This window comes from Agelaius phoeniceus, chromosome 2 (genome assembly GCF_051311805.1).
Source record: "Agelaius phoeniceus isolate bAgePho1 chromosome 2, bAgePho1.hap1, whole genome shotgun sequence".
Classification (NCBI taxonomy): domain Eukaryota; kingdom Metazoa; phylum Chordata; class Aves; order Passeriformes; family Icteridae; genus Agelaius; species Agelaius phoeniceus.
The window spans coordinates 92,502,869-92,529,416 of NC_135266.1; the positions used below are offsets into that span (position 1 = coordinate 92,502,869).

Consider the following 26,548-nt stretch of genomic DNA (forward strand, 5'->3'; position numbering starts at 1 on the left):
ATGGCAATGGGAGCACTATTGCAAAGACTTTCAAATCACTTTATATTTCTTTTAACAGTCCCTTACAGCACACAGTCATGAAGCACAGTGTGATTTGCTTGCGAATGTCAGGGATAGTGAAAGCAAACAAACTTGATTTTATGCACAGATTCTTTTAATTAAAAAGCAAATTTTAAAAATGTGCTGTCTGCACATTCAAACTGCTGAAAGTGCCCAGCTCAGCTGAAAGTGTCGAATCCTCACCCACAAAGCAACAGCTGGCAGAGGCATGTAAGCACTGCCAATACCCAGTGGTCAAGTGGAAATCTGGTCACAGGAAAATTCACTCAGCCTGGAGAACTGATTTTTGATACTTGAAACAATGCAGCTGGGGAGCAGCACCAGACCTTGGGGGAAGCCAAATGTGAGCTAAGCAAATGATGACTATTGAAGCCTCTCCCTGTGGCCTTTGCATTTGAAGAAGGGCATGAAATACACCCCAAGCTTAGCTCAGTGTTCATTAAGTTCTGGATCCCCCCTACTGCTGGAATACTTGGTCTTAGATCTCCTGTATTTTCTGTCATTTGTCTGTGAAGTAGAAATTATGGCCCTGTGTTAAGCATGCAGTCTCCTGTGTATTGTTCCCAGGATTGACAGAGGAACCAGGATTTGTTCTCATCTCAAAGCAAGTTGACCTTCAGAAGTGTGTCCCAGCAATGACAGAGCAGGAGGTAAGCATCAAAGATGTTTTGGCAACTGAGGAAGGGAAAACATGGGCAAGCCTGTTTGGGTACTCTGTCAGGAAAGGAGGAAAACCAGCCATCTGAGCCTTTTTTTTAGTACTTTATGGATCTTCCACCTGGTATGCCTGTATAAGTATGCATAAGGGAGAATGCATCCTTACCATGTATCACCAAGTAGAAGAGTCTAGGTGAGGGCACCAGCTTCCAGGTTCAAGTTTTTCTCTCAGTTTCTCTGCCCTGTGAGGCCCTAATCATCCTCTACAATTTGGAGCAGCTTAGTAGGAAGAACACAGGCCTGCCTTAAGTGCATGTGCATGACCTCCTGTGGTTCCTTCCACCCTGAAATAACCTGTTTCAAAGTGAAACTGTGTGCTTCAAATTTCTCTCTCCTAACCTCAAAGATTTCATGACCTACAGGAAAGCTGTCTCCTGGAAGCATTCTCCCAGCAACAAGGTTCAATCCAAAGCCTCTGACATCTTGGGAGGACATTTCCCCTGACAAGAGGATGAGTCAGCAGCAGAGAACATGTGCTCCTGCCATGAGAGTGCTGCAGGAAGATGGCCATGTTACATTTCTGGCATAAACACTCTGACTTGGAGCCTTTACAGGCTAGGGGGCTCCCTTTGACACTTGTCAGAGATCAAGAACAGAAGGGAAAAGGTAACCAAGGGACAGATGTGTCCATGTCACTGAGCAGAAGGAATTTATGGGATGGGCCTGTCTCCATTTGTAAGTGAGCTACACGTCATGGCATTCCAATGCAGCTATGGAGAAAGGATCAGTATTATTAGGTTTTTATAAGAACTGAATGCATTGCTCAGAATGCATTGCTCAGAAGAACTGAGCATTGCTCAGCTCAAGATGCAGTGTCATTCCAGCTCATGCTGCTGCCTTCAGCGGTGAGTCAAAGGATCTTACAGTAACTCCTAGATGGAGGGGGAAAAATCCCTCAGAGCTGGGATTACTTCAGTGTTGACTCTGGTAGGACCTCTGCTTAGAGATATCCATGGCTGCCAATTTATTTTTCTCTGTGTGATGTGTGAAGTGCAAGGCTGAGGTCTCTCAAAGGGGTGGTGAATAGTCCGACACAGCTGCTCCTCAGTGAGTGTGGGGGCCAAGTGTGCTGAGAGAAATCTGAGAGACAAACCTGTGGTGAGAGCCTCCCTCCCAGCACTGTGCTGTGCTGGTGTTCCCCAGGACTGGCAGACACAAGCTGCTGGGAGCTGAGCATGCTTTGGGGCTGTAAGGTCTGCACCTCAGGGTAATGCACTGGGAGTGGAATGCAGGCGAAGGAGGTTGAAGCATCCGCTCACAGCAACTCACTGCCGTGAGAGGGAAGCTGTCTCAAAGCTGCCTCTGGAACACTGTCAGAGCAGCAATTTTTCAGTAGCTGCTGAGTACTCATGTTTTCCAAACTGTTGTGGTTTTGCCTTTCTTTCTCAAAAACACTCAGTAGTGTCAAGAGGCCGGTCATCCACTCATGAAAGGGAATCTAAGTGTGTTTGAGTTTTGTGAATGGGCTGCTGAGCAGCTGGTGTCAAAGAAAACCCCTATAAGTCAGAGTTGGTTTCTGTTCTATTTATTTCCTTCACTCACCTCCCCCAGAGATCAACCTCACCTTGTGTGGAACAGGAGAGCGCGGCCCACCCTCAAAGGCAGATGTTACCAGGTGTCCCTCGAAGAGAACAGGGGACATTTTTGGGAGCACGAGGGTGGTCAAACACCAGGCTCTAGGGAGTGTTAGGAGCCGGAGCTTCCCCTGCTCATGGCAGCGGGGCTGGGACTGACCCATCTATTCTGTGATCATTTTCGGAGGCGGCGGAGCTACCTGCCGCCTGCTGAAATTCGTTCTTCACCTAATCTGCGTGGCTCCCATCCACACTAAATGGATTTACTCTCACGTTTTCAATTATCACAGCTGAACCTCCCTGAGGTAAGACCAACCCAACAGCTTCTGTCGCCAGCACTTCCTGGAGGCGCGCCCCACAAGCCACAAACGCCCTTCGCTGGCACTGCAAGGCCGCGTGTGGCATCCGACCCCGCACAGGGCACACGGGAGGCCGAACCCTCCGTTCCCCACGCCCCGGAGCTCCCGGCTGAAGCCTCCTCGGGGCCCTCCCCGCGGAAGCGGCTATCGGCGGGCTGGGGTGGGCCGCGCTGGGCCGGGACGGGCGCGGCAGCTGCCGGCTTTGGGCTCTGCCGGGGCAGTGACCATGCAGGCGCCCATGTGGCTGCTGACCTCGCTCCTGTGCCTCTCGCTCCTCCTGGGTAAGCTGTGAGAGCGCTGTGGGGACCTTTCCCGACTCCTTCGCGTTCCTTCCTCCGTCCCTCTGTCCCTGTCCCCGTGCCGCCCGGGGCAGCGGGAGCGGGGCACCCTCGGCCGCCGCTCCCCGGGCATTCGGGCGACCGTGTTCCGGAGCCGGGCGCGGCAGGGATTTGGGAGAGCCGGGAGCCCCTCACGATCCCTGTGACAGTGGCTCCCTGCGGGACGGGCGTCCCCGGCCGCTCCTGCCCTGCCCAGGGCGGCGGGCACCACCGAGTGGCTGCTTCGGTCCCGCGCCTAAAACCAGAACATGGCTTGTGTATCGGCCATCCGCACGTCCAGGAGCTCCCCTCCCTGTTGTCGGCAGGTTCCTGTGCCCCGTTTGCTTCAAACTTGCGTTGACGGGAAGCTTGGGGTGGGGATGTGTGTGATTTTTGTGGTACAAGTAAATGATTACCGTTGACTGCTGCTGAAATAATCAAAGGGCTTCTTAATCTTAATCCAAATGCCACCGCTGTGCCTTAGGAGCATAATCCTTACCCGCATAGCCCTTGCACTGGGCTGTGAACATGAGGAGGATAAACAAAATCTGTTCATTTTTGAAATTGAAGATGGATGTACAAACGTTCTTGTTGTCATCAGAGCGAGCTGCTATTGTTAGATGGGCCAAAAAGCATGATTTAATCTATGAAGACCTTATCATTCCTTCTGACTTTGGGTTTTGGATTTTTGTTTTGTTCCGTTTTCTTTATTCTTTTTTTTTTTTTTTTTTTTTTTTTTTTTTTTTTTTTTTTTTTTTTTTGCTTTGGGAGTTTCATGAATGTGCCTAAAATAGGAGCTATTGTATTCCCCTGTTTAAAAAGGAACTTCTCTATTGCTGAGAGCTCAGAGCACCTCCCTGTGATTTCCTCCTCATACCATTCCTGAGGTCTTCAATTTGCTTTATTTAATTGATATGGAGAGATCCTGTTCTGTAAGAGAGCATTGGGGATCCCGGTGTGCAGAGAGGACCAGGGGAGAAGCCGGGACACTGCATGACTGTGCCCATGTTAAGCCTTAGCTGCAATTTCTCATCTCACCTGCAGCGCTTTTGACGAGTTCTAAATGAGTGTGACTAAGGCATGATTAACTGAGTATCTTCTTGTAACTTTCTCTGTGAGTCGAGGCACTTATGTAAGTTGGAGTGCTGCTGCTACTCTGAGCACTCAGTCCACGTGCTATAGAATTGCCTAGAGAAAAAAAATTCCAGGTTCCTAAGAACTTACAATTGAAAGGAAAAGGTGATGGTGCTTAGACAGCTAGAGAGTGTAATTGTGGCTGCAAGTATCATAATGTCCTCCTTTAATGAAAAACTTAGCTAGTTCTGTTGTCTTCTCTGTAAAACTTTGATTCTAAAGTGGTTGATTAGGGCGGGAGATTGGGAATGCAAACACTTTACTGTTGTTCACTAAACTAAATAGCCAGGGTTTCACACCATGTTCTTGTTTGTATGCTTGCATTATTGCTGTTATGTATGTGTTGACTATGTGTAAATATTTAATGTTAATTTTAACAAGGTAAAATAACCCATCATCTCTCCATGTGAAAATCAAGGCCCTGAAACTCATACTGATCTAGTGCATGAAGTAAATCAGTAGCAGTTCAGCTTGGCAAGCAAGTTTCTAGCCTTGCAAACACCTGTTCTAAACACAGGATGCTGTTGTTAGATCCTCATCCTTTGTCAGCTTTCCCCTGCAGAATCCTTTCTCCATCCAAATTAAAAGCTCTTCACTTATCCCAGTCATGCTGCTGAATGTCTGGAGTAGGCGAGAAGATGTCCTTCTTCATTCCCATGTGGAAGTCAGAAGCTGCAGTGTAGCTTTGGTGCCTTCAGAATTCCTGCTCACCACATAGGGATTCCTGCTTTTCACAATGCCAGGCTAAGTCAGTTTTTTATCTGGTGAAACCTCAGACTTGTCAATTACAGCACAAAACCTCACCTCAAGGCTATGGAAGGACTTTGATTTTAGACCTACCAAGAGCATGCTCATTCAGTTCTTGGAAGTTCAAGACAAAACTGTTCAGATCTGGGATCCTGGATGTTGTCTGTGGATGGAAAGAAAGTCAGTGTGGTATCTGTGGCCTAGTTTGGTGAAGGAACCCACAGAGTCTCGCGACTTCTGCTGATCAGAGTGACCCTGAGATACGTACAAGCCTCTTTTTCCCAGCCTGGCTGTTAAAGAAAGAGTCAGGATTTTTCTGTTCTCGTTCTCAAGGTTGTTTATTGTTTCTTATCTATTACATTCTTTCTCCAACCCACTGAGGTCTGTCTGGCAGGCCGGGTTGAGGCACACTGCCCACCTCAGAGGCGGTGTTGTCTTTTATACTAAAAATGACTTGTACACTATTTACAACAACTTTCCAATACCTATCACCTATGTTAGACAGTGAGTTTCTACTCTAAACCAATCTAAAGGTGCCAGCATCACCCAGAACATGGAGGCTAGGAAGAAGAAAGAAGGACAGGGCATGCCCAAATTCCTCCATCTTGGGACCCTGAGCCCCCATTCTAAAACCCCAAAAATCTATTTTTCACCCTGTGATAAATTCACTATCATTCTCCTTAAACTTTCTTGACTTGTAATTCTTCATATAAAGGTTGGTAATTGTTTTTTCCAAGGGCTAAATCAAAGGCACAGGGGTTTTGGGCTCTGTGCCAAGGTCTCTGAGCCCCCCAGGCAGGGGCTCGAGTCCTGCAGGGCAGCCAGAGGAATTTCCTGGGTTCCAACAGCAGAGAGATCTTTTTGTCCTCCCTGTGGAGGAAGTGAATAAATAATACCATGCCAAGAGGGGGATCACAGTGCAAGCCACACTTGTGAGGATGTTCTGTTGCACTGCAGATGGCAACCAAACTTGCTTTAGCTGCATCAAGATCCTGCCCCAAAAGGAGAGGGAGTATGGGAAGTAAGCTGGATATGTGAACTAGAGCATCTAGAAGCATTCTGCATCTGATAAGTAGTAAGGCTCATCTGAAAGCCACACAACAACTCTTTCAGTGTTCTGAGCATCAACTCTTTTTTTATGCAGTATTAGTTCTTGCCTTCTAGTTCTTGCATATTCACATCTATTCCCTAATGCCATTTTCATTGTATGATTGCATTAATGGCTGCTTTGTTTCTCAGTTTAACTTCTTTATAAAAATTGAGTTGAACTGAGAAAACCTGGTTCACCTAAAAGCAGAAGTTGCCATCTACAGTACTGAGCACAGACTAACAACCTGAGAGCTGATAAAAATGATTTTTCTTTCAGACTTCTTCTGAGAGTGACCAGCATAGAAAGCAAACTTCCCTCAATGTGGATTTTTGTGTCTGTGTCATTAGGCAGTTCAACAAGTTTGGGCTTGTTTTGTTTATTATTATTTTTAAATTTCCTGTTTTTTTTTTCTCTGTACACACAAATATATCTTCCTTTCTAAACTTTTAAAAATCAGAAAAACACTGGGGTTGCTCCATGTTTCTTCTGTGTCTCTCCACTCCATGAGAGGTGTCATAGGAACTACACTGTAAGGCATTGCAATGAATGTGGGAAAATCTGGACTCCTAACAAATTGAGGTTGTTTGTGGAATGTGGTTATTTTCTGTGTTGCTAGTAGAAATGTCAAACACAATATTAAATAGTATAAATGGAAAAATCAGTTATCAGCACTATGAAGCTGACACCTACTTGTGTTGTTCTGTCCCCTCACCCTTGAATCTTCCTGAATAAACAGAGGAATTATAATCAGTTATAAATTCCACACACAGAGGGGAAACAACGTTAAACTAAACCTTTGCCCTCTCCTTAAAAACTCTTGACAAAAGCTGAGGTTGTTATGTCATGTTAAAACCAAAATGAAACAATATTTTTGCCATTCCTATTCAGCACTATAGGATGAACAGAGTGAAATTTTTTTCAGTTTCTTGCCTTAATGTTATTAATGATCTTAGACTTTAGAGAGTGAAGATCATCTCTTGATTGCATACACTGACTCCTTTGATTCTGGGTGTGTTAAAGGTGTTAAAAATGGGTGTAGCTTTGTTTATTTTGGGGGGTTTTTTGTGTGGTTTTTTTTTTTTGCTTTTGCTTTTGGGGTTTTTTTGTTTGTTTGTTTTTTGGGTTTTTTTGTTGTTTTGTTTTGGTTTGGTTTGGTTTTTTTTTTTTTTGTTTTTTCCTTACTAGTCCTCCTATCTGTTTTCAGCCTCAGGAGAGCCTTTTGGCCCTGTTCAGGGTGGTATGACAGTGGGCTGGCTGGGTGATACAGGGTTTGTAAGGGACAGAGGTTGTAATTTGGAGTGGTTTTAAGCTGGTGTTGCCACAGGTTGGGAACAGTTCCTGTCTGTGGCATCAGTTTGTGTCATCCTTTATAAGTAGAACTGCAAAGATGATCTGGCTGAAAATGAACCCGATTGAAGGAAAGAGTTACCAAGACAGATTATTTTCCCAGTGCCATTGATTACAGAGCCTACATGAAGATGTGCTTGTACAGCACAGGAAGTGCTGCTGTCTGGATGATAGGAATAAGTGACCAGAGGATTTGGAATCATGGAATGGTTTGAGTTGGAGGAGACCTTGATGGTCATCCAGTTCCAACCCTCTCTATGGGCAGGGACACCTTCCACTAGACCAGATTGCTCAGAGTGCCATCCAGACTGGCCTTAAACACTGCCGGGGATGGGGCATCCATTCTCTAGGCAACCTGGTCTAGTGCCTCTGGACTGCTTTCAAACAGCTGCTTTTTTCATAGTTCAAGGCAGGCTTCAATGCAAGTCAATTCTGTCCCTAAGCAAAGCCTAGAGACTGTAAATAATCAATAATCTGCAGGACTCAATTATCCTTTGTAACAGTTCACCAGTGCAAAAAGTGGCGATTCCCAGTCCTCTCCCTCCCTGGCCTGTTCCAGTGCCCAACCACCCTCTGGGTGAAGAACCTTTTTCTAATATCCCACCTAAACCTCCCCTGACACAACTTCAGGCCATCACTTGGGTCTTGTCACTGGTCACCGCAGAGAAGGGATCAGTGCTCGCCCCTCCTCTAGGCTCTCACTCTTGTTCTGCATTTTGCTCACTTCTGCTGCATTCCATGCACGAGCACTGGTGTTCCCACAGTGAGTCACATCTGGGAATTACAATCCTTCTGTGGGTGTTTTTGTTGTTTCTTTAGTTGGAGTGGGGATGTGTGTGAAGTTCAGTCTGTCAGGTTGTGCTCTCTGCATGCCTGTTCCACTGCAGGAACAGGCAGACAAAAAAAGGGAGAAGGAAGAATTGGTAAGTCATCCCCATGCATAGTTTAAAAATGACTGGGTAGCCTCTACATGGGAATGCTGCCTGTTGTTGGGCCCTTGCTGAGGGATATGACTGAAGGTATGGATTTTGTGGTAGGGAGGGACCCAGGCCTGTTGGTAGGTGCCACCCTTGGCTGATGTGTAGAGCTCTGTAGATGCAGGCCCATATTGTCCAGGAGAACAACACACACATCTCTGAACGTGCTGCAGTGTGCAGGAGAACACCTCTGATTTGGATGTTATATGTAGAATTTGAATTCATTCCTGCACAAATTTTATCTGATTTTATCTTGCAACAGCCTGGGCTGCTGCTACAGCTTATGGTTATCTGTGCTCTCTCTCCCCTGGCTGTAGCTTTTGTCTGTGCTTTTACACCATAGCTCTAAGTGCTTTCTTTCTGGAGTTTGGGAAGTGGATTGTTTTTGTGGCCTGTGGGGGAATTCAGAAGGCTATGATTGGTGAATGTTCTCATAGTCCTTCTGAACTGAACATTTATTTCAGGGTTTTCTGCACCTGGTGGTTTTCAGGGTTAGGAGGGAGCATAATTGTCTGTGGTTACAGTTGCTGGGGGATTTCAAAATTCTAAAAAAGCTGAAGAGAGGGGGGTAGTTGGGAAGTTACAACAATTAAAAGAAAAATTTACTCTTTAGAAAGTCCTACTCCTGAAGCAAATAAACTACTTATAAAGGCTTTTCCACCCATTTTCAGCAGGTGGAATGTTAGTGTCTTAATGGTAATAGGAGAACCTAGCTGCTTCCTGTATAGACCTAATATATACCTATATGGATATCAAATAGGTATTTGAGACCAAAAATATTAATGATAGCATTAAACATAAAAAGGTCTTAGCTTACAGATGTTCTCCAAAATAACTAGGCTTTATGTCAGCTCCAAGAAAAATAGTGAAGCAAGTCAAACCAGGCAGAAAAATTTGGTAAAGAAACATTTATTGCTAGTAAATGGAGAATTAAGTTCTACTTAGTTTGAACTGAATATTAGTCTGAACTGAATCTTTCAGCATTTTAGCAGCCTTTAGCCTGCTAAAATGCTGAAAGAGTCAGAAGTAGTCTGGGGAGTATTAAAACTCGAGTACAGCACTGGGATGTGTGGGTCTGGCTGCTGGAGAAGTAAGAGCAGAAGATGATGTAGACAAGGTGAGATGTTGGGTTTGCAGAAGAGGCTTTGCCCACATAATGTTAACTCCTCTTTGTCTGTGCCACTTTGGGCATGTGATTTGACTGGAAGGAAAGAACATAAAGATTTGGCATAAGAAGGAATTTGAAGAGGGTTTTAGGAGACACAGGAGCCGGTAGTCTGATGGTTTCTGCAGAGGCTACTGGAGGCCATAGCACAGCACTATTTTGTGAACTTTATCTCAGAATAATAGGCTACAGCAAGAAAAGAGGGAGAAGGCAGAGAAATTAAAGAAAAGGCAGTTCTAGCCTTCCAAAAAGAGTGTGTGAGTGTTTGGTTGTCACTTCTCCCTCTTTGCTCACCACTGTGGAATAGGAAATATGTTTTCATATAAAATGAAGTAGAAAATATGGGGAAGGGTTTCTCAGGAATTTAGAAAACATGATGACACATGCTTTTCCAGAAGCTCAAAGATGTGTGGTTATGAGCTTATGCAATATTTCTGTATGATTTCTTTGAAAAAAGGAAGCTGACGGCACTGAGTGGGAGACTTCACATTTTCACTAGGACAGTGAAACACGGAAATAAACCCAGAGATTTGAGTTCTAGGGTGGGAGGAGATGACTGTTATCCTTGAAGAATAACTTTTTCCTTGTCCTGCTGCTGGGAGCCCTGAATGCCCTTGGGAGGAGCTCATCAGCTCCTTGCTGCCAAGCCTTTGTTCCACCAGCCAGCAAGAAGAGAGTGTGCTGAAGACAGCACATCCCCCTGTGCCATGCAGACCCTGTGGAGAGAAAATGTAGGTTTTCTTCAGCTCTGCTTTCCTTCAGCCTCACTCCTGGGCTTGAAGAAGCAACAACTTTGCTCTGATAACTCCAGCTTAGCACTTATGACTAACTGAGAGTAAAGACATGGAGCATTTACCCGGTTGTGGGTAAGTGGTTGGCTGAGCAGTGGTGGCTGTCCTTGCTTGTGCTCTCAGGGCCCAGCAAGCAGCTGCTGTCCTTTCTGGAGGCTCTTGTCAACAGCCATTGTGGTTTGGCTTATACTGATGTCAAGCCACCACAACCTGGTTGTGTTCTGTGAGCCAAAGCTACCTAGAGGTAGAATTTCACAGTGGGAAGAGCAGGGGGGGATTTCTCCATACTAGGAATACCGTAGGTCCTTAAGCAGTGAGGAATATGCACTCCTTGAGGAATATGCACTCCTGGAATTTGTCTTTAGGAAACAAAGGTGTCCAACTAGACTCCAGGCTTTGTCAGATCAAAATAGTGTTCCACCCTACCCAGCGTATTGCAATCTTGTGGTCTCCAGACACAAAGTCTGGAGTTCCTGAGTTCTTTTTTCTTCTGGAAATCATGAATTGAGATAAGTGGAAAGAGATGCTCGAGTAAAATGTTTAAATCCACCTGAACAGGGGAGAATGCGAAGAAAGCAGATAGGTAGTGTTGACCAGATGTGGGTGTTGATAGCTTATCCTGATTACTTCTACAATCCCTGTGCCTGGAAAAGGCGACCATGTTGGTGCAGACAACAAGAAGTTGCAAACTCCAGTGGCATGAGAAGAGTGCTTCCATGGGTAAATTGCAAACAAATTGGATATTCCATAGAAAGTAAGGCATGGAGGAGACAGGTGTGTGCAGTTCTCTAGCCAAGCACATGGAAATGTGTTTGTATTGCTTGTGTTCATTGTGCTGTCAGAGAAAGTCTGTGTTTCTGTGGTGTGGCAGAAGAGCTGACAGGCACTGTCCTTTGCCAGTGGGAAAGGAAGGCCTAGCTGACATTCTGTCTGCCAGGATATAGGAATTGATGTGTCCTTAAACTGATGCCATTTAGGAATAAATTAAAATTATCTGGGTTAAGATAAAACCCAGAATACTAGTTGTCACTTGGAACCAGTTGGCTTGAGGAGTAGACATCTGAAATATTTGTTTCACGATGCATAGCAACTATTTAAGTTGCTGGGAATTTTACATGGTGCAGATTGGGAATCCTGCCTCAATGTGAGACCTTATTTGTAGCTTAACCATGCCCTTCCTTCAACATAGAAGTAAAAAAGTTACCAGCTACTGTGGACCAAAATCGATTCCTAAATGCAAATGTAACTGGAACTCAATACCAGAGTGTTTTTGTCTATGTTCCTGTCTGCCATGACAGTGATCTTGCAATTGTTCTAGAGCCATTTGGAGCTATTTAGAAGTGGGAGGTTGTTGAAGACAGAAGCAGAGACACGGAGATGCTGTTGGTTTAAAGGTTGTGGTCCTTTCCCCACAGCAGGATTTTGTCTGTTACATCAGTGTGAGAGGTTTTTTTTCCTCACAAATGTAGCTGTTTTCAATGAAAATTAAGGAAAAATCTCTTATCTCTCTTCTGTTGTGGTTTATTTATTTATATTGAATGCCTGGGCATTTTAGCAGAATGTAATTGATTCGAAGCTGAGAGCAGTGGAGGTTCCTGAACAGCTTCATTCTTGCTGACAGCTCTGCAAGATCTCAGAGGATGGGATGCTGTTTCACACATACTGGCTGTGAAATAAACTTGCTTAAGTGACATTTCAAGGGAAATCCCTAATTCTCCCATGACTTCAGAGCAGATGCTTTGAACTCAGTAACAGTTTTGCATCAGAAGTGTGCTTTTTACTAACTTGAATATTTTCATACTGGAAAAATTACAGTTTATTTGATCAGCAGGAACTTCAGTGTGGGTGTTCTGCAACAAGGTCCTAAAACAGATTTTGGTGGTGACAATTCTTCATTTAATATTTTTCACCAGATCATGGGCAGGAAGCCTAATTCAAGTGAACAGAGGGAAAGTACTGAAGATGGAAGGGCTTAGGATAGGGAAGATCATTGGGGCAATTGTTCTGCCTGGGACCAGAATGTGGAAACTGGATTCCTTTGCCATGCTTGTGATACAATTGTGCTGTCGGCCTGAGTTTGGGTAATTCTTACCTGATGTGTACCTTAGTTTGCAACTTTGTGATGTGCTTCTAACCTAAATTTGAATGTATCTGATATTGAATAGGGCATTAGTTAAGCAGTGTTTTATAAAACAATTGTTGAAGTAACTTTTTCTCTTTTTTGCCCCCTATAGCACATGGCTACCAAAAAGAAATAGTTGGCATCATGGGAGAAAATGTTACTTTTCCAGTACAAATAGACCAAAAAATAGTGGAAATTACCTGGAAGAAAAACAAGAATAAAGTGGCTGAATGGGAATATCCAAACAAGCCAACATATTTTGGTCATCTTGGCAACAGGAGTGTACTTATGGAGAATGGATCCTTGACTATAGTTAACTTGGAGAAGGATGATGCTGGCATATATGAGTTAGTGTACTGGGATTCTGTGAACGAACACCAGTTAAACTTCAAACTTGTGTTAGGTAAGTACCAGAAGAACTGCATAAAGAATGTGAAGTACTATTCACTTCAAAATGTCTAGAAAGGGCGTTGTTTATTTGTCAAGGAAGCAAACAGAAACAGAGGGAGCTGTTCTTTGTCTCTATTTTTAAATTGCTTAGCCACTTTGAACAAATGGCTAAGATGGCACACTGCACTTTCAGGTAGACAATGAAACTTTTTGAGCAAGCTGGCCAGGTAATCCCAGGCATTATGTACCTATTAAAGATATTCCTGCAGGCATATTACACATTCCTGAACATCTGTGGCATCATCCTGTGCAGATCTACTCAGCCTCACTAGGAGTCTTGGGGAAATGTATGTGACCAGTGTGTCTATTAGTCCTGTGGATGGTGAACCACGAGGACTCTTGGACTAGGAATGGGAGAACCACAAACAGGAGGTTTACAGGTCACTTTCAGAAACACATTTCTCTCTCAGGCATGTCTGCACATACCCCCACACTTTTGTCTATGCACTCTCCTGCTGCTTTTGTTGCTCCATCCCTTGTCCTGTGCTGAAATTCTATATAGTTTATAAATTAATAACTAAAGTAATTAGAATGTTTTAGAAACTAGTAAAAGGAATTTAGAAACTAAAGTAATATAGAATGCTTTCTCTCCTTCTAGATTCTCTTCCAAAACCTGAAATAAATTGCAGCACCAGTGATGATGAACTTGTATTAAACTGTACAGCAAATTTTCAGGGATCTCTGACTTACACTTGGAAGCTCAGTAACAATCCACACAGATACCAGAACCAGGAGCTTTCCATCCCTTTGAAGAATGTTGATATTACCACCAACGCTACGTGTATCATTAAATATTCACAAACAGAAAGGAGCTCTGAAATCTCTTTGATTCAATGCCTTCCAGAAGAAAAAGGTAATAAATGGTCTGAGGGGTTTGTTTGGGAAGCAGCATGGCCTTTGTAATGCTTCTCCTGACTTCCCAGGAAGTTGAATTCAAAGAGTAAAAAGCACCAGAAGTGATTTGTTGGCTAAAAGTGTGTATAAAGTTTGTGAAAAGTATGAGGATGACAGTTTGATCCCCTTGGAAAGATACTTTTTACAGGGATCTCCACAGAATAAAACCTTTAGCCATTACTTCCTTGATTGAGTAATAATAAAGATTAGAAGGTCTTAGAAGATCTCTTCTGAACCTTCTGGCCTTATGTGATTAATGCTAGGAGCTTGTCCTCTTTGTATGCTCTCCATGAATTGGAGTGAAACTATTCAGCCATTTCAAGCGAGTCATCTAGCAGCCATAAGATAAAATAATAAATAAAATAAGATTAAATAATTTCTCATCTAGCATGTGCATGAGTCAATGAGCATAGTTCCTTCCTCCTTCATGGAGAGGTATAAGATAGAAAAGAGAATTTCCCTCCTGTTGCTTATTGCTTTGGGGACAGCCTTCAGCTTGAGGCTTGAATTTTTAGGGTTTCTTTAAACACAGAGTGAGAATATGTTTGGAACCATCTGGTTTGTAGGGTGTGTAAGGCAGTCCCTAATGACAAAAGTTCTCATTTCTGTGCAAAAGTAGTTGTCATGGTTTACTAGTACAGTATTCTTCCTTTACTGGAGAAACTTGTTAGATGTGAGACATATGGTAGGTTGACCTGGCTGGCTGCCAGGTGCCCTTCAGGCTAATCTGTCACTCCCCCTCCTCTGTGGGGCAGGAAGGAGAAAATATGATAAAAGCCTCATAGGTTGAGGCAAGGACAGAGAGAGGTCATTTGGCCATTACTGTCACAGGCAAAACAGACTCGACTTTGGAAAAAGAGTTTAATTTATTGCCAGTCAAAATGAGAACAGGATAATGAGAAACAAGAGCAAATCTAAAACACTTCCCTGAAACCCCTCCTTTCTTCCCAGCCTCAACTTTGCTCCCAATATTGTTACCTGAGCAGGTCTCCCTGAGCAACACAGGGGGATGAGGAATGGGGCTTGAGTCAGCTCATTATACATTTTCCTTCCTCCTCAGGGGCCTCCTCACACTCCTCCTAACCAGTGTGGGCTCCCTCCCACAGGAGACAGTCTCCATGAACTTCTCCATGAACATGAGTCCTTCCCTCAGTTCTTCATGAACTGCTCCAGTGTGGGCTTCCCAAGGGGTCACAGGTCCTGCCAGAAGGCTGCTGCAGTGTGGGCTTCCCATGGGGTCACAGCCTCCTTTGGGCATCACCTCTTCTGATGTGGGGACCTCCATGGGCTGCAGGGGAATCCCTGCTCCAGCACCTGCATCTCCTTCTGCACTGACCTTGGTTGTCTGTCTCTTGGGCAGATTCCCTCACATATTGTCACTCCCCTCTCCCCCTTGCTGTTGTTGCCCAACAGTTTTTCCCTTTTCTTTGAAGTGTTATCCCAGAGACACTGCCACAGTTGCTGATGGGCTCTGCCTTGGCCAGCAGCACATCCAGCTTGGCATTATCTCTACCTGACATGGGGGCAGCTTCTGGCATCTTCTCACAGAAACCATCAAAACCTTGCAGACAAAATCCGATACAAGATATTTGCTGAAATTTCATTTGTTTGAAACCTGGCTCAGCCTTTCATAGGCCAAGAACTGGAATAGCCATTGCCTTTCAAGTGGTGATGTGCCTTCACTGAAATGAGGTACTTAACATGTAACTGTCCTGGAGATGGCTCAGGGTTTTGCTAAAACTGACTCTGGTGCAGTAATTTATTGAGGTTACTTTTTAAAAAATAGCTATAAAACATATTTGGGGTTGTAGCTGTACTGTACTAGTGTATCATACAGTTGCTTTCTAACTAACCATTATAGTTTTTGGTTTTTTTTAAAGGAGACAGTTATCACAAACGACATAGACGTATTCTTATTTCCTTCCTTATTGTACCTGTTATCCTACTGGTAATCCTAGAATTCCTGCGCAGGAAAGGTATGCATAACATTTCCTAATTGAGCTTTATGTGCTTCCAGATTATACTCATCTAAGGTTCTGTAGAATGTGTGAAAATTTCTGACCAGCAAGTGTTTTGTAAAATCAGTAGAAGAAACAAGTCCAATTTAGGCAAAAATGAATAGATTTGAAGGAAATAATGTACTGGACTTTCTTGCATTCTGACACTGGGCTCTGAGTCCTAGGAAACACTGCAGCTGGTATTTGCATAGTTCTCCTTCAGACTGGGTGTTTGATTTACAGTGTGTTTCTACTTACCAAGTATTTGTAGCCTCTCCTGTTCTTAACTGAGTGTGTTTTCACAGCCTAATTTTTAAGAGCATTATAAAGCTGCCCTCAAGATCCCATTTACTGTTGGAATCGGCTTGTACCAGATCTGAATATCCTATGTTGAGTCCAATCTGACAACTCAGTGTGGTCAATTGATAAATGGGACCTTCTGTGCCTCCTGACAGCTTGTGTTGCCATCATCTTGGAGTTCTGTATTTGTTTTTTGATCCATCCCTACACTGAATTCAAGTATCTTTTTTGTAAATCTGACAGTTTAATCAGAAATAGTAATTATAGGCTAACACTCTGTAGCCTTTTCTGCCACATTTTTGGATTTCTGTGTTAAATTGTCTTCTGACTTGAAAAAGAGGGGCACACCGTATTTTCTCCTTGTGTTGGAGAGAGTCCCAAACAGGAATATATTTCTTCATCCTATGCCTGCTCTGCATGGAAGATTCATGTTGACTTCCAGATGGGGCCACCACTTGGAGGTGGCTGCAGGGTGAAGAGTACTGGAGGCATCTCCCATCTGGGAAGGACTAATTGATGATATTCTGATCAGGACATAAATAGATATATATTGCATGTGGACCTTTTGCTTTCCTGTTCATTGTCCATTTAGTTTCTTTTGGCATGGAATCATAAAATAAACTAGGTGGGAAGATATCTCTGGAAGTTTCAACCAACTTGCTGCTCAAAGGATGACCAACTTCAAAGCTAGATCAGGTTGCTTAAGGCCTTGTCCAGTCAAACTTTGAATAGTTCTAAGGGTGGGAATTTCCCAGCCTCTTTCAGCAAGTGTTGAACTGTTGAATCACTCTTGTAGGGAAGGAAATTGTCTTTATTTCTGTAAGGGATTGCCCTTTGGCAACTGGTAGCCATTGCCTCCTGGTTTTTTCTGAGAGGGGTTTCTTTTGTTTTCTGTAGTTAGTTGTAGACTGCAGTGAGCCACCATCGTCTTATCCTCCTTCTTGAGGCTGAACAAAGCCAGTTCTCTCAGCACCTCCTTGCACAGCTCCTGCCCCTAGACATCTTGGTGGACATTTGCTGGACTAACTTCAGAAACATGGTGTTTTTACATTAATTGGGAGACTTAAAACTAGAGAGAGTACTCCACATGTGGTGTCCCCAATATCGAATAGAGAGGAGGAATTATTTGTGTTGATGGGCTGACTGCTCTTCTGCTAACACAGCCCAGTACTTGGAAGCCTTCTACTGCAAGGGCACATTTTTCTGTGTAATGTTGAGCTTGTTCATGCTTTCAGGTCCTTTCCTGCAGAGCTGTTTCCTAGCCAGGCAAAGCCCAGCCCCTGGTGGTCCATGGGCTGACTTAAGAGATTCAGGACTTTGTTTGCCTTTGAATAGCACACCTTTTCTGCCAGCATGTTTCTCCAGATTGTTGAAGTCAGTTGGGTGCCAAGCCTGCTTTCCAGCATGTCCCCTACTCTCCCCAGTTTGATGTCATCTGGAGGCTTTCTGAAAGTGCCTTCTGTGTCCTTGTTCATGTTGGTGGTGTTAAACAAACTGGTCTTGGTGTTAACACGCAAAGAATGTCACTTAAAACTGACCATCAGTTAGAATCAAAACAATTCCGTTGATTCCCTTGAAACAATAGGGGTTTGAACATGCAAGAAAATAAACCTGTTATACCATGGTAGGAGAAACATTGCACAGGTATAATCAAACAGCAGAAGTTTGCTGTTTTAAGTACAAGATATATAATCAGAAATTGTTAAGCTCCACCTTAGATTTGATTAGATGTGTTCTGACTTGCTGTGATAGGAGACCCAGTTGCAGTATTCAGTTGCATGTTTTTAGTGAAGTGTATTATTTTTTGGTTTGGGGGTTGGAGAGGGGGATGGAATGGATGGAGGCTGTCAACAAGCTTGCAAAGGAACAAAACTTTGTAATTTCTCCAAATATTCTATTTGTGTGCAGGTATAATTAAACTTGGAAGAAAGACTGCTCAGAATAATAGTCCAGTGAATGGCTCAGGTAAGAAAGTGTCACAAATGTGTGGAAATCAGACTGGTGCTTGGTCTGGGCTTGTCAGTTTTTATTGTGTCAGTGTAGTCTTTCATTGGAGAGGTAAAGGAGTAAGTTTTCTTTGAGTGTAGTTATTTTGTTTCCAGATCATTAATACATACTTTCTAAAACAAATAAATTTCTTTATAGGAGAGCACGAGCAACTTTACCCTGGGAACAGCCAACAACAATCTAACTCAGAGAGAGGTCAGAAACCTGTATTGGGGTATTAATGTTTCTAAACACCTGCTCTTGGTTGGAGCAGGGAGTCTGATTTGCTATTTCCTTTTTTGCAGGGTCTGAGCTTTTGAATTGGTTTTCAAAGTGGGCACATGCAGAGTCAAAATCTCACTTGAGGTCCAATACTGGATGATTATAGGAACCTGCATCTAGTGAATGTGTTAGTGGGGCTGGCAAAGTTACTGACAGTGAATGGCCTGAGATTTTCCTGGTCAGCAGCTGTCTTTGGAGGTGAATTACCTTTCTAACAATGGAGAATTGGGGCTGGCCTCAGACTGAGGGCTGGAAAAGTGCACACTGTAGGGCAATCTGTCATTCCCCTCTTCCTGTCCAGATCTCTGCCTGGGCTTCTGCCGTAAATTCTAATCTGCATTGAGTTGGGGTTTTTTTGGTGGGTTTTTTTTTTTTTTTTTTTTTTTTTTTTTTTGTTGTTGTTGTTGTTGTTGTTGTTTTTTTGGAGGATTTTTGTTTGGTTGGTTGTGAATTTTTGTTTTGTTTTTTTTTTCTTAGTGGTTTGTTGAATTGTTTTGGGGTTTTTTTACTTCCTTAATTTGCAGCAAGATTGTGCTGTTTTCTGGCTTCTTGTGTGTTGGGCTGTGGAAATCACTTTATACAGTGAGCAGCTAGGGAGGGGGACAACTCCTTTAGTCTGTGCCCCTTTCTTAGGAGTGAATTTGGCTATCATATTCTAGCTTGTTGCCAGGACTGTGGTCTGTTATAGGAACCAAACAAAATTAATCCCCATGACAGTCAAGCAGACGGGGGAAACCAGGGGAAGATTCTTAAGAAATGTTCTGTTCCCAGCCCAAACAGTGTTTCAGTGGGGAATGGCCAGAGCTCCTGCCATCAGGTGCAGGCTCAGTGCCCTCTTGGACTGTTCTGGTGTTGAGCTCTCAGTGCCTTCATGTGGGTGCTCAGTCTGGTACCTTACATTTGTTAAAGCTGTGGTTCTAGCCCATGGTTCAGAGCCCGCTGAGGTTGAGACTATGGATGAATCTGAAAGTGAGAAAATGAGGAGGATGGGTAGGAAAAAAACCCCAATAAACCCCCCAAAAAACCTCATTTTGGTACTGCACTTAAATTTGCTTTATAATGTTTCCATTAAAGATTCTTTAAGGTCTGCAAAGAGCAAGGGTTTAAAGTTACAGTGTTAGTGCAACACAGATGAAGTAAAAAAAGTAGATGCTGGTTCTCAGCTATCTCTGGCTCTTTTTGGCAGATCTGTGCAGCTTTACCAATAGATCTACATGGGCAAGACTTTTGTGAAGTTGTAGGCACAAATATAAACAATGCTGGTCATAGTCTGGGACCTTAAATGGTTGGAGGGAAGCTAAAGTTGAAATTAATTGTGAGTCCTTAAAGTGGCATAACATAGTGGTTCTCAGGAATATCTTTAGAAAGTGTTATAATGAAGTTGTCACTTTAGGGCTGAGTTGCATATTGTGCCAGAGTTTTCCATTCCCCTGTTGGCCTAGAAGAACCTGTTGCCTTAGGAACAGTAAATGTTGATGGGTAGATCAGTAGAGGAGAAATAAGAAAGACCTGGAGGCTGGGTTTGATAAACAGCACAGAGCAAGCACCTTCTTGGGGCTTCACCTTCCCTCTTGATATAATGACAATGATGCTGCTTTTGCCATCTGTGGGGAGAAGAACTAAGCATGGAGGAAAGATAAGAGCTTCAGCACATCAGTCTAGAGATGGGATGCTTAGCAGCTTGCAAAATTCATATTTGGGAGATACTTCATCCAGAAATGTTGTTCTCTAAGGAACAATGCCTGCTGTATCTTCCTCTTGCTTTATGCTTTAGGAAAGTCTTTGACTGCCTTCATCAGGCAGTTAAGCAAAGCTCCAGTTTTGTTTTCTTAGTCCAGTCAGTGTGAATTTCAAGGAAGTTCTGGGACCTGTATTTTTTCTAGAAGTTCTTTTAATGCCAAAGGGTTAGTGAAATCGAACATTATTGTTCAACTTGAGAAAAAATGTCAGTTTTTTCCCCAGTCTTTTGCACTAGTGATTCATTCACTCATTAACTCTTCCACCATTTCCACAAGTAGCCGATAATAAGAGGTTGGTGAAAGCAGAAGTATTTCCTATAAAGGAAAAATAATCACCAATTATGACAATAAGGAAAAAGAAACTCAAAAAAATTCAGAAGCCCCTGAGGTTTGCTGTTTATTCTTCCTGCATGTATTGTAGTGGGTATGGAACAGCTTTCTTTCATCTGAAGAAACAGGGATTGTGTAGTTGATGGTGAAGGTGTGGTGCACTGCAGGATTGTGTCATCACCTGTGTGACTGTTTCCATATACATAGACCTGGGTATAGGAAAAGGAGAATTGTTTTACACCTGATTTAAAGTAGAAAGGAGGGAAACACACAGTTCAGGCAAGAGAGAAATCAGGTCCATAGATAAAGGTTGTCCGTTTGGACACAAGTTACAGAAAATAAAATCCTTTATTTTGTTGCAGAATAAAATGGGAACATCAGGCAGGGGAGTCAGTGCACCTCTATGCAGTGCAGCCAGCAGCACCTGGGGAACAGGCAGTCACTGCTCTAGGGGTGGGAAATAGCGGGCAAGGCTATGATGTCCTCTGAACAAAGCAATTTCAAGCAGGGCTTTTGCTGATAGCACAGCAGCACTGAACGTGCAGAGGGAAGGTGTGGCCTGTGCTGGGGAGGGGCAGAAGCCATGGACTGTGCTCCTCAGGAACTGCGGTTCCCTGATCTCTTTTTGTTCTCTGATCTCTTTTCAGACAGAGCATTGAATGAGAATGACATGAAAGACAAGCAGATAGTTAAGAATGGTGTAAATCAGGAAGGTAAGTGCCTGTTCTATGGAGCAGTGAGTGCTACTGACCCAGCAGGCAAACTGGCCATGATCCCTTCATAGAATCATAGAATCTGGTGAGTTGGAAGGGGCATATCAGGATTGACTCCAGCTCCTGCCCTGCCAATGACACCCCAAAAATCACACCATATCCCTGAGAGTGTGTTCAAGTGCTTCTTGGACTCTGTCAGGCTGGGTGCTGTGACCACTTCCCTGGGGAGCCTGTTCCAGTGCCCAACCACCCTCTGGGTGAAAAACCCTTTCTTGATATCTGGCCTAAACCTCCCCTGACTCAGCTGTTTCCTTGAGTCCTGTCACTGGTCATGAGAGTGAGGAGATCGTACCTGTCTCTCCTCTTCCCCACATGAGGAAGTTGTAGACTGTGGTGAGGTCTCTCTTCAGTCTCCTCCAGGCTGAACAGACCAAGTGACCTCAACCACTCCTCATAAGGCTTCCCCTCCAGACCCTTCACCATCCTCATGGCCCTCCTTTGGATGCTCTCAGGAGCCTTTTTATATTGTGTATGCACACAGAAACCATGCAGATGGCCATGATATGAATGAAGGAGGTAGTGCCTGGACTGTGAAGCAGTCTTTGTTCAGTGTGAGTTTTGCCTCATACCACCTAATGGGTGGCACCACAGGCACTGAGTGCTTCCTGTGCTTGTGGAGGGATTGTGAAGACAGTGCAGATCAGGAATGGAGGAGAGAAGGGAGGTGTTGGATGGTGATCCCATGGGAGTGAGGCATGTTGGTCAGGGTTACTATTGTTGCCAAACAAATGGTCCAAATCTCAATCAGATTGTTCTTGATCCATCTGGGGCAGAGAGGCAGAGCGTTGTGAGGTCCAGGATTGTCTGAATATTGCCTTTGTCCTTGCAGAAGCGACCCAGGATGCAGAAGGTGAAAATGGGGTGCACCTGGACAGCTCTTCCAACGGTGCTAAAGAACGTATGTGAGGTTGGAGCTCTCTGTCTTGGGAGAGTGTGCTGACTGACACTGAGGTTGACACTGAATAATTTTCCTTTCTTGGAAAAAAAAAGAAAAATGTCATTTTGTCTGTTATACAGTCCTTACTTGAGTGGTGTAACTGTGGGCCTCTTACACTAATTTCTGATATTTCTATTGTAGGTGAGTGGTCACCAATCCTTTTGTGATTGTCTACCATATCAGTAAAATACTTTGAACATGCACACCCTATTTATGTCTATTTATAAGTTATATAGAATTATTACCATTCTCAAGTATGACATATATTATAAAATATGCACAAAATAAAGGTTTAAAAATTATAATGATGAAATAAATAGTACTTATATTTTTAAAATTTTATTACTGGTGCAAAAATACTTTTTTCCTGCACCACAATGGATTGCCTTGTGCACACCCACTTTGGAGTCTGCTGGTGCAGGTAATCCATTTAAACATTCTCAAAATGCACAGCTGTGTGAAAGCAAGTGGCACCTTACTGCTGCAGGGTATTTTGTTCTGCCAAGTTTGATACTTCTGTTGAATTACCAGCCAAGCAATTGCATCTATAAATTCTGGTATTTGCTGAAGACAATGTTGAAAAGAGGGGTGCAAAAATCTCTGAATGTGAAAAAACACGAATGAATGGGAGGCTGGGAGAGAGTTAGGACTGAGTATAAAAAACCTGACTCTGTGATGCAGACAAAACTGCTGATGAATTTGTCATGAAACGAGGAAACGGACTTGGAATAGTCTGCATAGTTGCAGAGGGAGTTGTGGTGTGTTGTAATAGCTGAGTAAGATCCTGTTAGCTGACAATGAGCAATACTGAAAGCCAAATGAAGCAACTCAGTGTATTATTCCTGGTCCATGTGACGTGCTGCTTTGCTGGGCTAAACAGCTGTGCTCCTGAGTCACCCTTAAAGGTTTAGCATCTGGAACTGCTCTGCTCTTATGTCCTGCTGAGGCACCAGATGCAGCTGTGCTTGCTTTGGTTCTGTTTGCAAACCACCTGAGAACAGAGCATTTTGTGTGTTCTGGGGGTAGGGGGTGGGTATGAAACCTGGTGCTTACCCTTGAAGCTGTAAAGTGACAGAACCCTATTTCATATTCAGGCCCTCTCACTGCACAGACACAAGGAAATAGCGTGTGCGCGCGCACACACACACACACACACACCCCCCTGGCTTTTTGGTTGTGTTCTTTAGTATCATCAGTAAGGTAAAGCAGTAATGTTGCTTGGATTTTAAACACATGAATCATAAAAATACTTCAAGCCTGTCCAGGGACCTTGTGAGAACCAGACTAGGGGCAGCTTTCTTTTTGTCATCATCTACAGAGCTGTGTACCATATGTCACCATCCTCTGCTCTCCTACACCGTCTCCTGACATCTTATCTTGGTGTGATGCTGAGCTAGAGATTAGTGGAAGGGACGGGTAGTGCTATCAAAATGGGAGCAAAGACCAAAGGATGTGTCCTGGCACATCCAGGTGGCTTCCCCTTACAGAGTTGCTATGTTTGCAACAAGGTGGAAACAGTGATGTAAGTGGGCTTGTGGGTGCTTTGTTGGAAACCAGCCTGGTTAGAGGCTGATGCATGTTTCATGTGGTGAGTTAGGCTGGGCATGTAGTCTTGAACTTCCTGCACTGTAACTTCCCTTGGCCTTCAGTCTCCTTGTCAAATAAGAGCTGTATTTTCAATCCTCAAAAGAGAAACCTCCAAAAGCACCTGGCATTATTGTGTGGAAGAAATAGCAGCAGCAACACGTGCATGTGTGATGCACCACTTATATTGAGATAATGGATATAAAACATTTGAAGTGGTGTCTTAACTGCCTGATTATGTGATCCAAAGTCATGGAGTCAGAAGAACCTCACAGGTTAACAGCTGCTTAGCAGGTGGCTGGCAGTAAGTAATAAATGTTCTAAATGTGGTCCAGTTGCACAGGAATGTGCTTAATCCTAAACAGATAATTTGGGTAAAATGTTTAGAGGCAATCAGCTACCATTGGTGAGGTACCTCCTCTGACTGGATTGTTAACAAGTCATGGGACAGTGTCTTGGTGCATCTTCACAGCCCTCATTAGTATCTAAAGCCTGCAGTATTCTCGTGTACCCAGTTCAGTTTCTAGAAGAAAAGACATAGTAATTTACCTGGGTGCTTTTCTTATTCTTTTGTTTCAGATCTTAAAGCATAAGCAAATGATTGCTTTGTTGCCCAAACAAACATGGAAGACAAACAGGAGAATTCAGTGATGAAGGAGGTGCTACCTTTTCCCTTCCACAAGCAATGAAGTTGTCAGAGCTTCATCAAGAAGCCCTTTGAAGACAGGCTGAACTGTTTCCAGTGCCTATTTTTCTTTCCTCAGGAAAAACAACATCCTTTTTTAGTTTTACTATGTGAGGACAAATAGGCCAAATCATGGAAAAAATGTTTTGAATTATTTTGTACATGCTTTTAACAAACCATTTGGTTTATTAAAAAGTCCTAAAAGTTTAAAAAATATTTGTTTGTTATATGGTTTGTTTTATGAGGTTTTTCTACTAACACACTAAAGCCTCTTTGTAGTTAATATTTAGAGATTTACAAAGTTATATATATTTGCATGAATGTGAACAATCAAAAACTGATCAGCTTTCACTTTTTTATCAGTACCTTTTTACAGTCAGAAAAAAAAACTTCATCCTTCAACAGGCCCAGATGGTGGAAGTTTGCATATTCTAGTCTTGGTTCTAGACAAAGCTATGTCCTAGATTTGCCAGATGCCTGGCAAATGGATCATCTCCTGACAGTGGTTCATTCTGTGATAAAACTACATTTCAGCTTGTTGTTGCACTGTAGCAAAGCTGTTATTAACAGCAGGTTTGGGCTTTTTCTAAAGCTTTTTATATTTTTTAAACTTTTAGGACTTTTTAAGCCTTTGCTCTTCATATTTTTCGAAGAATGTCATCTGACTCCTACTCATTCCTAGGAAATAATAGTATGTTTTTAAGTTGCTTGAGACTAGAACAAAAACTTGAAAACTGAGGCCGTGTATATAATTAAATTTAAAAAGAATCAAAAAGAAAACCACCATGCATTAAGAACACCATGCTTTCAGAACATCAATTTATGGGGTGTTTTTCATTATGTTTACATGTTGGCTGTTTGTGAAACTTGAAAGCCAGTTTAGTTCATTTTGAACCTGGTATGTGTAAAGAATCATGAAGCTCTGACACTGGTAACCAAAGATCAGAAGACACTGGTAACCTGCAGCTTTCCGCTTGTTTTGATTTTTGCCCTTTCCACTCCCACAATTTCTTCTTCTATATGCAGCCGTACTGCATGAGTGATCAGCTTGTATACTGTATACTGTATATTTGTATGTAAAAATGTTCAAAAGTCACTTTTGATAGGACCTTTTACATCTACTTCTCTCTGTAAATATTTGTAATTTATTAAAAAAAACATTCAAGATGTAAAAAACATTGTCATGTCTTTTTGTAATATATACATGCATTTTTTAATTTAACCTTAAAAGTTACTAACTGATCCCCAAAATAATAATAATAATAACCAAAGTGATGTATTTTATACGGGCTTTTTTATTTGTTTGTTTGGTTGCTGTGTTTTGTGGGGGTCAGTATTCCTGACCCAAGTGTCCTTCTCCATTCTACCTTCAATAAATTTATCAGGATAATGCTGTCTGCTTCTTAATAACTTTTTAACAAGTCTCTTCACAAAGATATCCTTTGTTGTGGTTATCATGGTAAAAGTAAACCTGTAGCTTGTTTGCCTGCTTGGGCAAAGTCTTATTTTTTGTTATTAATGTGAGAAATAATAGTAAAAAAATTATTGGTGAAACTGGCTGAAACTACTCCCAGCAACTATACCAGTTTGTGTCATGGTCTCCATTCATCCCGTGCAATTTCATACTAAACAACACAGAAGGGTTCATATTGTGTGGTTTTGAAAATTCTTTGACTCCTGGTATAACTGACATTGTTTCCAAAGCAAGAAGCAACAGCCTTCAAAAATAGTAAGCAGCTGTGTTTAATTAACCTCAGTTGCTGGAAATCTTCAGAATAGTTTGTGGAATTTTGGAGCTTGATCAGAAGTAGAAAAATCCATTTACATGGGAGGCTGACATAAGATCAAGAACTACAAGCTCAACAGTCTCACTGCCAGCTTTCACCCTTTTACCTTGCATAGGTTCTTCTGGGCATGAGAAACTTCGGGTAGAACTGCAAACCACAGTTTTCAAAGCAACAGTGAAGCTTTTTTTTTTTTAATTGGTATTGTTGTTTCTTTGGGTTTTATGAGGGGTAGATTTTGGGGTTTTTTTTCCTATAAGGATGTGAAGTCAGACATTTGGGAGAATAAATTCACCTCACTTCCTGCTGGTTTTGGTGACAGTATTTGCAGTGCCATTCCCTGTGTCCTTCTCTTCAAATGTCCCCTCAATGACTAAAGAAGAATAAACTTTGTTTTTCTGTGAAAA

General features: G+C 42.8%; 1 protein-coding gene across 2 annotated transcripts; it reads left to right on the forward strand.

Annotated features, from left to right (window-relative positions):
• The first annotated feature begins 1,487 nt into the window (after window positions 1–1,487).
• On the forward strand, window positions 1,488–26,548 carry CD58 (CD58 molecule). Of its 2 annotated transcripts, none has more exons than XM_077174269.1 (10): window positions 1,488–1,622; window positions 2,642–2,991; window positions 12,513–12,803; window positions 13,449–13,703; window positions 15,625–15,720; window positions 17,950–18,006; window positions 18,187–18,243; window positions 21,026–21,091; window positions 21,981–22,102; window positions 24,252–26,548. In XM_077174269.1, exons 2-9 carry the CDS (start codon window positions 2,937–2,939, stop codon window positions 22,055–22,057), a joined length of 954 nt encoding a protein of 317 aa, XP_077030384.1. In that variant the 5' UTR covers window positions 1,488–1,622; window positions 2,642–2,936; the 3' UTR covers window positions 22,058–22,102; window positions 24,252–26,548. The 2 variants fall into 2 exon arrangements, with proteins under 2 accessions (XP_077030384.1, XP_054511151.2); XM_054655176.2 differs by having other exon boundaries at window positions 21,981–22,049.

What these genes read in the sequence shown, in the direction of transcription:
- CD58 (XM_054655176.2), top strand. Translation starts at nt 2,937, where the DNA reads ATGCAGGCGCCCATGTGGCTGCTGACCTCGCTCCTGTGCCTCTCGCTC. An exon ending in GTGCCTCTCGCTCCTCCTGG is followed by an intron (nt 2,992 to 12,512) that starts GTAAGCTGTGAG and finishes TGCCCCCTATAG; the next exon opens with CACATGGCTACCAAAAAGAA. An exon ending in ACAATCTAACTCAGAGAGAG is followed by an intron (nt 18,244 to 21,025) that starts GTCAGAAACCTG and finishes ATCTCTTTTCAG; the next exon opens with ACAGAGCATTGAATGAGAAT.